This window comes from Natrix helvetica, assembly GCF_964273705.1.
Source record: "Natrix helvetica genome assembly, chromosome: 1".
Classification (NCBI taxonomy): Eukaryota; Metazoa; Chordata; class Lepidosauria; order Squamata; family Natricidae; genus Natrix; species Natrix helvetica.
Window position 1 is genome coordinate 358,882,517 of NC_138548.1, and position 11,244 is coordinate 358,893,760.

Consider the following 11,244-nt stretch of genomic DNA (forward strand, 5'->3'; position numbering starts at 1 on the left):
TCCAGAAGTTGTGAATGCTCCAACACTGGAAGTTTTTAAGAAGAGATTGGACAGTCACTTGTCTGAAATGGTATAAGATGGTCTGCTTGACTAGGGGGCTGGACAAGAAGACCTCCAAAGTCCTGTCTTATTCTATTCTATTTCTTAAATCACATGGTCACAGCACCCTGCAACCAGGTGTAAATATGAGCAGGTTGCCAAGTGCCTTAATTGCAGAAGTCACTGCAGGGCTGGTGTGACAGTCTAAAGTGTAAGAACAGGTTACATAAGTCACTTTTTTTTCTGACTGTCGTATCTTTAATCAATAAATGAATAGTTGTAACTTGAGGACTAGCTGTATTCATTGGTAGGTTCTCCAATATCACATTTTGATGAACAAAAAACTTCCTATCCTGGAGAGATTCACCAATGTCTTTAGGATCAGTTCAGGATGGAGTGGGGTGATGTGGGGATTTATTTCTGCACGTTTGAAACTTATCCTTTTTGGAATCATTCTTCCTGCCTTTGTTTTTATTGAAACAACTAACAAACATTAAAACATGCACACACCGAGGCACTGAATTGACTAAAGGATAGGAAATAAACCGAAAATCAAAGCTAATAGTTAACAGATAAATGGATACCCTTTTAAGTTATACAAACATATATTTGTGAATATCTAAAGGATAAAATAAAATATAAATACAAACATTTTAAGCACTCATACTTGATATTTTTAGCCAAAGAGATTTTCTATATGCAAAGATTTTCTACTTATTAGGAAAAATGTTGTTAATATAGCTAAGAATTCTGAATAAACAGGTATACAGATCTTCAAAAAGTTTTTACTGTTGCATTCATTCAGTCGTGATGAATTCATGAATTCATTCAGTTGCATTTCCCACCCTTCTAAACATTGCCAATTCCATCTACCATCCTTTAAAACCTAAACCATTTCATTTCCAAACTTTTGTGATAGCATAATTAACAATAACAGACACTTTGCACCAATGTTTAAGTTAGGAAAAATAAAATATAGACCAAACAGCTGGATTCATTTCAGAAAACTATTGAATTTTTTCCCCGATTTAATGTTTCCCAGACTGTCTAGAATAGATTCTAGAAAATTTATCTTAATAAGCAATAATTTTCTGAATCAATTAAATTTAAACTCTTGAGTTAAAAAGGAATTCTGCGTCAGGAAATATCCTAAGCAAATGATCAAGTTTAAATCCTGAATCGCCTTCTCAAACTTTTTTTTTTGAAGCTTTGAAGATACCCTGCCTGATTGATGCAGAAATGTATACAATACTGAAATGCTTTTAATTTCAAATTACTGTAAGTAAACCATCTACAGTTTGTCAAATCTTGTATGGAATCTCTGATGATTGTTCTCTAGGTTTGGTTATTTCCAGATATTTCCATACGTTCACAATGGAGCTTCTCATATTTTCTTAATTATAGATGTCAGTTGAGTTTATCTGTGGAGATTCTCAGTCATCCAGCTCTTGTCCCAAAGGGGCTTTTTCAAAAGGCAACTGGACTTTGTTTTTCCTTGAAGATGGCCAGATTCTCACAATCCTTTGCCAATTGTCTACAGAGATTCTCAATCATCCAAGTTATGGTTGTCCCAAAGGGGGAGGGGGGGACAAAAGGCAAGTTTCTCTTTGAAGACATTTAGCTTCTCATCCAAGAGGCTTCTTCAGTTCTCACCAAATGATGGAAGATGGAATGATTTACCGTAATGATTTACCATATTTTTCAGAGTATAAGACGCACCTTCCTCCACCCGTAAAAGAGGGTGAAAATGTGGGTGCTTCTTATACACTGAATGTAGCCCCAACCACCCACCGGCCCCCACCCTTTGGCCTCTGCCTCCCAGCAGTTTACCTCTTTGCAGCAAATGGGAGCTTGCGGAGGCTTCAATAGACTATAGCAATCCCTGCAGCCTGAAACAGCTGATGATCAGGAGAAATTGAAAGTGAAACTAGCTGTTTGCTCCATCAGGCAAATTGCTGGGAGGCAGAGGCAGATTTTTTTTCTTGTGCTAATCAGGCTGTTTGCTGCAAGGAGGTAAGTCAACAACTATAAATGCCTATAGAATGTTCAAATTATTAATTTTTTAAAGACTACTTTATTATTATTCTAGACAACTTAACAAAGTGAAGAAGCTTTTTAAAATAAATGCTTGATCTGACGAGGCCCAGTGCTATAGTTTTAAAAAGTGCTATTCTTTTAAATAGCAGAGAATAATGCATACTTCCAGAAAGCCACATCAATTTTAACAGCATATGTACAAGCATAGTCTGAAATATATCGCTACGAACAGTGTATATTGTCTGTACTGTTTGCTGTTTGGCAAAGAGGCAAATTGCTTGGAGGCAGAGGCAGATATTTTTCCTTTGTTTTCCTCCCCAAAAGCTAGGTGCGCCTTATACTTTGGAGCGTCTTATACTCCGAAAAATATGGTGCAGTCCTTGCAGTCATCTGGTCATTAACGCTATTTCTGAGAGTTGTTGAGGCCACTTGGAGGTTTACCTGTGCCCTCAGGGTCACCTGAATAGTGCAAATTGGCATGGGACTGCTGAAGGGACTATGATAGACTGTGTTGTCAATTGAGTTACCTCTCATACTAAGAACATTGATAGGGTCTCTCTCCGGTATGAGTTCTTTGTGGCTCTTTAGATTTCCTGCTTGCCTAAAACACTTCCCACACTGTGAACATTCGTAGGGTTTCTCTCCGGTGTGAATCATTTGATGTCTCTTCAAGTTAATTCCCGTACTGAAGCCCTTCCCGCACTGCGCACATTCGTAGGGTTTCTCTCCAGTGTGAAATCTTTGGTGGGTCTTCAGATAGCCCGACTGACTGAAGTATTTATCGCAGTGAGAACATTCGTAAGGTTTCTCTCCGGTGTGAAATCTTTGGTGGGTCTTCAGATATCCCGCCTGCCTGAAATATTTCCCGCACTGAGAACACTTGTAAGGTTTCTCTCCCATGTGGAATCTTTGGTGGGTCTTCAGACATCCAGCCTGGCTGAAGCACTTCCCACACTGAAAACATTTGTACGGCTTTTCTCCGGTGTGACTTCTCTGGTGTAATTTCAGATTCCTTCTTGTACTTAAGCGTTTCCCACACTGCGAGCATTCGTACTGTCTATTTTCTGTCGGACACGTTGGAATTCTGCTCGGCGAGTCCGCGTGAGTAACCTTTTTCTCACGTTCAGAAGACTGACGAGGTTCTTCATAGTGACTTTCTTTCCCGCGTCCAAAGAAGGCATGCGTTTTCTCACTTATTTTGGCTTTCTCCCGTAGCCTAATTGAGGAATTAGACCGAACGTTCTCTTCTGAATTGAGACATTCTTCATAATCTTGGCTGGAATGGATCATGTCACGTTCTACTCTACAGCGATAACTTCTACCGTATTTGGAGAACACAGGCATTTCTTCCGTACTGGACTTACTGGTATTTTGGATAAGGGAGTCTATACATTCTTTCTTTCTCTCCTCTCTTTCTGTCCTCTGCTGGTTTTCAGACTCCGCTCCTTCCTCCTGCATTTCTGCAATCTCTTCCTTATTCTTGTAGCTTGTCTGTGGAGTTATTTTGTGTTTTTCTTCCAATGCATTTTGTCCATAACATGAGTTCTCATCATTAGCCTCACACTCTCTTACATCATCTGCAAGGAAAGAAAGAGACAGGTCAGCCTACGGTCCGACCTAAGCATAGTATGCAAAATTGTCTGTTACGACATCCTACCTGTCGAAGACTACTTCAGCTTCAACCTCAATAATACACAGGCAAACTCAAGGTAAACCACTCCAAACTCGGCTGCAGAAAATATAACTTCAGCAACAGAGCGGTCAACGCCTGGAATGCTCTACCCGACCATTGTTACATCCTCAAAGCCCCACAGCTTAAACCTTGAACTGTCTACCATGGACCTCACCCCATTTTTAAGAGGTCAGTAGAGGCATGCATAAGTGCACCAACATGCCTACCGTCCCTGTCCTAATGTCCCTATTTATTGGTACCCATTTCTTGTGTTTTTATTCATGTTTATTCTTTCCTGTTATCTTGTACATTAGTGACAAACTAAAATGATTTTTTTAAAACCAGTCCTAACTCTTTTACTAGCCTTTTCTTTCAATATCTGTTTTCTCCTACAACATCCGTGACCTCTGGCAAGCACAACGGTTAAAATACAGGAGAGGTAGCCCTCAACTTACGACCATAATTGTGCCCAAGAGTTCTATTGCTAAAGAAAACGTTTGCCTACTATTCAAGAATGGACGTTAAAAGTAGTAAACTTAGCAGAGATGGCCAAAATCTCAGCCTATTTGAAGGATCACTCAGATGAGAAATACAAGCTGGAATGGAAAAGATGGATTGACTACATTCAAAATAAATATCGGATTAAGAAATTCCAATTAGCTTATGAATGAACAAGGAATGTTACGATTTATCTAAAGTTAGCTTAATAAAAGGGGAGTTAAAGTACAAGAGGAGGTAGGATGCTATAATTTAATTTAATTAATTTAATTTATTAAATTTATAGACCGCCCCCTCTCCCCAAAGGGACTCGGGGCGGTGTACAGACCACAATAAAACAATATACAAACTTAGATAATTATAAATACCCATTAAAACAAATTATATGATAGGCTGTACCGTTATAGTTAAAAATTAAAACATCCTAAAAAGAAATCTATCCCTAAACATTTAAAATTTAAAATGTAGGCTAGAGGGACACAAAAGCTAGTTAGGCCAGGCAAGCTAAGTTAAACAGGTGGGTCTTAAGTTTCTTACGGAAGGAGCGGAGATCTGTCGTTATTCTAATGTCGGGGGGGAGGTCGTTCCAGAGGGTTGGGCCCATCACAGAGAAGGCCCTACTATAGTTACTATAGTTAGTTAGCTTATGTTAGTGTATGATTGTTAAATGTTTATACCCTGCATTTTGCTCTGGGAAGTTGGGGGGGAGGGAGGGTTGGAGGAGGGGTAGGATTGGGGTGGAGGGAGGGAAGGGGAAGAGGAAATATTTGTAAAATTATTAAATTCTTAATTTAAAAAAACGTTTGTTAAGTGAGGTTTGGCCCATTTTGCGACCTATCTTACCACAGTTGTTAAGTGAATCACGGCAGTCGTTAAGTTAGTAACCCAATTGCGAAGTGAATCTGCCTCCCCCGTAGTTTACTTATTGGAAGGTTGCCAAAGGTGATCACATGACCCTCGGGCCCTTTCAACTGTCATAAATACAAGTCAGTTGCCAAGCTTCCAAATTTTGAACACATGACTGTGAGGATGTTACAATGGGGGGGAAAGGGTCATAAGTCAATCCCGAAGGGGTTCAAGGTTGACTTGGCCTTCCGCATCCTTCCGAGGTCTGTAAAATGAGGACCCAGATTGTTGGGGGCCATATGGAAATAATGCTTCTACCTTGTAAACCACTCAGAGTACGCTGCAAAGAATAACAATCAAGATACTAAAGGCTAGACATTTTACAATAGCATTCCAATCATGTATTCAGGGATAGAATCAAGATCACGTGAAGTGTGAATACCACTTTATAATGCCTTGGTGAGGCCACACTTGGAATACTGCATTCAGTTTTGGTCGCCACGATGTAGAAAAGATGTGGAGACTTTAGAAAGAGTACAGAGAAGAGCAACAAAGATGATTAGGGGACTGGAGACTAAAACATATGAAGAACGGTTGCAGGAACTGGGTATGTTTAGCTTAAGAGAAAGGAGGACTAGGGGAGACATGATAGCAGTGTTCCAATATCTCAGGGGTTGCCACAAAGAAGAGGGAGTCAAACTATTCTCCAAGGCACCTGAGGGTAGAACAAGAAGCAATGGGTGGAAACTAATCAAGGAGAGAAGCCACTTAGAACTGAGGAGAAACTTCCTGACAGTTAGAACAATGAATCAGTGGAACAGAAATTGCCTCCAGAAGTTATGAATGCCCCAACACTGGAAGTCTTTAAGAAGATGTTGGATAGCCATTTGTCTGAAACGGTATAGGGTTTCCTGCCTAAGCAGGGGGTTGGACTAGAAGACCTCCAAGGTCCCTTCCAACTCTACTATTGTATTGCATTGTATTGTATTACAGGTAGTTCTCGACTTACAATTGTTCACTTAGTGTGGCCATTTAAAGTTACAAAGTCACTAAACAAAGCAACTTATGTCCTCACCCTCACAACCATGTCAGTGTTCCCACAGTCACACGATCAAAATTGGGATGCTTGGCAATGTGGCAATGTGTTTGCAGCATCCTTGGGTCATGTTATCGCTGTTTGCGTGTCTCCCCGCTGGCTTTTGACAAGCAAAGGGAACGAGGGGAGCCAGGATTCATTGAACAAATATATCATTCAGCTAACGGCTGCGGTAATTCGCTTACCAACAGTGGCTAAAAACCCGATTGTAAAATCTGGCATGACTCGCTTAAGGAACACCTTGCTTAGGAACAGAAATACTGATTCCAATTGCGGACGTACGTTGAGGACTTCCTGTATTATAATAAACACTGGGTTTCATGGGCCCTTCAGGTGCAGGAGGGGCAGGTTAAACCAGTTGCAATGTAAGGCTGTGAAAGTCGGACCATAAGGAAGGCTGAGCGCCAAAGAATGGAGGCCTTTGAACTCTGGTGCTGGAGAAGATTCCTGCGAGTCCCTTGGACTGCAAGGCGATCAAACTGGTCAGTCCTAGAGGAGATCCACCCTGTCTGCTCTTTAGAAGGAAATCAGATCCTGAAGATAAGACTCAAATACTTTGGCCACCTAATGAGAAGGAAGGAATCCCTGGAGAAGAGCCTAATTCTTGGAAAGATTGAGGGCAAAAGAAGAAGGGGACGACAGAGAATGAGGTGGCTGGGTGGAGTCACCAAAGCAGTAGGGCGTGAGATTAAATGGACTCCGGGGGATGGTAGAGGACAGGAAGGCCTGGAGGAACCTGGGGTCATGATGGGTTGGACATGACTTCACAATTAACAACAACAATATAAGAAAAGGCAGGAAGGAGGAGAAAGGAAGGGGCAACTTCATGAGTTATCAGAAATTAACATTCTGACCTATCGTTGATGTAGCTTTTTTCTTAATGTTCCTTATTTTTGGGTGACACAGTGGTTAGAAAGCGGTATTGCAGGTTGACTCTTGCCCACAGCCAGCAATTCGATTCGGACCGGCTCAAGGTTTACTAAGCCTTCCATCCTTCTGAGGTCGGTAAAATGAGGGCCCAGATTGTTGGGGGGAGAGGGGGAGAAATAAGCTGACTCTGTAAACTGCTTAGATAGGACCGTAAAGCACTGTGAAGCGGCATATAAATCTAAGGGCTATTGCTATTGTGATTCCAGTCGCTAGGAATGGATTAAAACTGGATTCAAATGGATTCAAACTCAAACATCTTGCTTTGCCAGAGATGAGCATGGTGGGTGTGAACTCTGACAATCAGCTTTTTTCTTCTTATTATTCTGCAGGAAGCCAATCATATTGGCTGATGTTTATATGAAGATCCTTCCTTACCCAAAATACCTAGGATTCCACCCTGCTCGTGGTCTGTTGGGAGGGCTGGCTCAGTCCCCGCTTCGCAGTCTGCAAAGAAAAGAAGAAAAGAATGAGGAATAACAAAATAGCAGATTTGGAAGGGGCCTTGATGTTCTTCTAGAGTCTAGACCCGGGATGACAAATTGCGCGCTGGCCAGCTGACTTTAGCCTTTTTTTTGAGGCCATTTCCCAGGCTCCAGAGGCTTTATAGGAGCCTGGGGAGGGTGAAAACAGCCTCCCCTGCCCCTCCCGGAGGTCTCCGGAAGCTTCAGGATGTAGAAAAGATGTGGAGACTCTAGAAAGAGTGCAGAGAAGAGCAACAAAGATGATTAGGAGACTGGAGACTAAAACGTATGAAGAACGGTTGCAGGAACTGGGTATGTCTAGTTTAATAGAAAGAAGGACTAGGGGAGACATGATAGCAGTGTTCCAATATCTCAGGGGTTGCCACAAAGAAGAGGGAGTCAAACTATTCTCCAAGGCACCTGAGGGTAGAACAAGAAGCAATGGGTGGAAACTAATCAAGGAGGGAAGCAACTTAGAACTGAGGGGAAATTTCCTGACAGTTAGAACAATTAATCAGTGGAACAGCTTGCCTCCAGAAGTTATGAATGCCCCAACACTGGAAGTCTTTAAGAAGATGTTGGATAGCCATCTGTCTGAAACGGTATAGGATTTCCTGCCTAGGCAGGGGGTTGGACTAGAAGACCTCCAAGGTCCCTTCCAACTCTGCTATTGTATTGTATTGTATTGTATTGTAAGTTGCTCACCCCTGGGTTATGTGGACTGCTTACACGTGCAAATTAATCACTCTGAAATTTAAGCTTTCATTTCAAAGGATCCAGTAGATTGCTAAACAATCATTTGTGTCTCACCAGAATAACACTGTCTCTCTCAGGCCTATGAATAGAGATCATTTGAGAACTGAATCCCCATGATACGGGAGGTGGGTGGGGGGCAAGGAGAGGTTGGCCCATCCCTTCTGATTTTCAGGGGCAGAAGAAAGGGTGAAAGGGCTCTGTTTTTTAGAGTTGCGTACAAGAGGAAATTTGCCAAATTTCAGCACTTCATGAGAAAGAGAGTAGATCGATTCCAATAAGAATAAGATCCCGAGAACTGCACCAAGCTCTTGCTTTATAACTTGGCAGCTTTGAGAAGTGTAAACTTCTGCTGGCTAGGGAATTCTGAGAGTTGAAGCCCACATATTTTAAAGTTGTCACGTTTCTAACAAAGACTCTGCTTTACACATAGCAACCCCGAGTACAGAATTGAGGCATCCATTCCAATGCCTAAACAGCATTTACAGAAAATGCTTTTTCTAGAAAGCTGACCCAGGTCATTTGATTCCACCAGCTTAAGTATATCACAAATGGAAAAAGAGATAAAGAAATAGGGGAAAGGACAGGACAAGACAGGACAGGACAGGAAAGGAAAAAGAACAGGACAGGACAGGACAGGAAAGGAAAGGAAAGGAAAGGAAAGGAAAGGAAAGGAAAAAGAACAGGACAGGAAAGGACAGGGAAGGAAAAAGAACAGGACAGGAAAGGAAAAAGAACAGGACAGGACAGGACAGGAAAGGAAAGGAAAGGAAAGGAAAGGAAAGGAAAGGAAAAAGAACAGGACAGGACAGGACAGGAAAGGAAAGGAAAAAGTACAGGACAGGAAAGGACAGGACAGGACAGGAAAGGAAAAAGAACAGGAAAGGAAAGGACAGGACAGGACAGGACAGGACAGGACAGGAAAGGAAAGGAAAGGAAAGGAAAGGAAAGGAAAGGAAAGGAAAAAGAACAGGACAGGAAAGGACAGGACAGGACAGGAAAGGAAAAAGAACAGTACAGGACAGGACAGGAAAGGAAAAAGAACAGGACAGGACAGGACAGGAAAGGAAAAAGGAAAAAGGACAGGACAGGACAGGACAGGACAGGAAAGGAAAGGAAAAAGAACAGGACAGGACAGGACAGGACAGGACAGGAAAGGAAAAAGGACAGGACAGGACAGGACAGGACAGGAAAAAGGACAGGACAGGACAGGTAAGGAAAAAGAACAGGACAGGAAAGGACAGGACAGGTAAGGAAAAAGAACAGGACAGGAAAGGACAGGACAGGAAAAAGAACAGGACAGGACAGGACAGGACAGGACAGGACAGGACAGGAAAGGAAAGGAAAGGAAAGGAAAGGAAAGGAAAGGAAAGGAAAGGAAAGGAAAGGAAAGGAAAGGAAAAAGAACAGGACAGGAAAGGACAGGAAAGGAAAAAGAACAGGACAGAAAAGGACAGGACAGGACAGGACAGGACAGGAAAGGAAAGGAAAGGAAAGGAAAGGAAAAAGAACAGGACAGGAAAGGACAGGACAGGACAGGACAGGACAGGAAAGGAAAGGAAAGGAAAGGAAAGGAAAGGAAAGGAAAGGAAAGGAAAAAGAACAGGACAGGAAAGGACAGGACAGGAAAGGAAAAAGAACAGTATAGGACAGGACAGGAAAGGAAAAAGAACAGGATGGGACAGGACAGGAAAGGAAAAAGGAAAAAGGACAGGACAGGACAGGACAGGAAAGGAAAGGAAAAAGGACAGGACAGGACAGGACAGGACAGGAAAAAGGACAGGACAGGACAGGTAAGGAAAAAGAACAGGACAGGAAAGGACAGGAAAGGAAAAAGAACAGGACAGGACAGGAAAGGAAAGGAAAGGAAAGGAAAGGAAAGGAAAAAGAACAGGACAGGAAAGGACAGGGAAGGAAAAAGAACAGGACAGGAAAGGACAGGACAGGACAGGAAAGGAAAGGAAAGGAAAGGAAAGGAAAAAGAACAGGACAGGACAGGACAGGAAAGGAAAGGAAAAAGTACAGGACAGGAAAGGACAGGACAGGACAGGAAAGGAAAAAGAACAGGACAGGAAAGGAAAGGACAGGACAGGACAGGACAGGACAGGACAGGACAGGAAAGGAAAGGAAAGGAAAGGAAAGGAAAGGAAAGGAAAGGAAAGGAAAAAGAACAGGACAGGAAAGGACAGGACAGGACAGGAAAGGAAAAAGAACAGGACAGGACAGGACAGGAAAGGAAAAAGAACAGGACAGGACAGGACAGGAAAGGAAAAAGAACAGGACAGGAAAGGAAAGGACAGGACAGGACAGGACAGGACAGGACAGGACAGGACAGGACAGGACAGGACAGGAAAGGAAAGGAAAGGAAAGGAAAGGAAAGGAAAGGAAAGGAAAGGAAAAAGAACAGGACAGGAAAGGACAGGACAGGACAGGAAAGGAAAAAGAACAGGACAGGACAGGACAGGAAAGGAAAAAGAACAGGACAGGACAGGAAAGGAAAAAGGAAAAAGGACAGGACAGGACAGGAAAGGAAAGGAAAAAGAACAGGACAGGACAGGACAGGACAGGACAGGACAGGAAAGGAAAGGAAAAAGGACAGGACAGGACAGGACAGGACAGGAAAAAGGACAGGACAGGACAGGTAAGGAAAAAGAACAGGACAGGAAAGGACAGGAAAGGAAAAAGAACAGGACAGGACAGGAAAGGAAAGGAAAGGAAAGGAAAGGAAAGGAAAAAGAACAGGACAGGAAAGGACAGGGAAGGAAAAAGAACAGGACAGGAAAGGACAGGACAGGACAGGAAAGGAAAGGAAAGGAAAGGAAAGGAAAGGAAAGGAAAGGAAAGGAAAGGAAAGGAAAGGAAAGGAAAGGAAAGGAAAGGAAAAAGAACAGGACAGGAAAGGACAGGGAAGG

General features: G+C 42.5%; 1 protein-coding gene across 2 annotated transcripts in view; it reads right to left on the reverse strand.

The window, feature by feature from the left end:
* Positions 1-393: 393 nt before the first annotated feature.
* LOC309397943 (uncharacterized protein) overlaps positions 394-11,244 on the reverse strand; it is a 23,594-nt gene continuing 12,743 nt past the window's right edge. For both annotated transcript variants that reach the window (XM_081964393.1, XM_081964392.1), the window contains exons 5-6: positions 7,494-7,562; positions 394-3,653 (exon numbers count right to left, since the gene is read on the reverse strand). In XM_081964393.1, the coding sequence (XP_081820519.1) occupies positions 2,401-3,653; positions 7,494-7,562 (1,322 nt within the window). In that variant the 3' untranslated portion in view covers positions 394-2,400. The remainder of the gene's footprint in view (positions 3,654-7,493; positions 7,563-11,244) is intronic.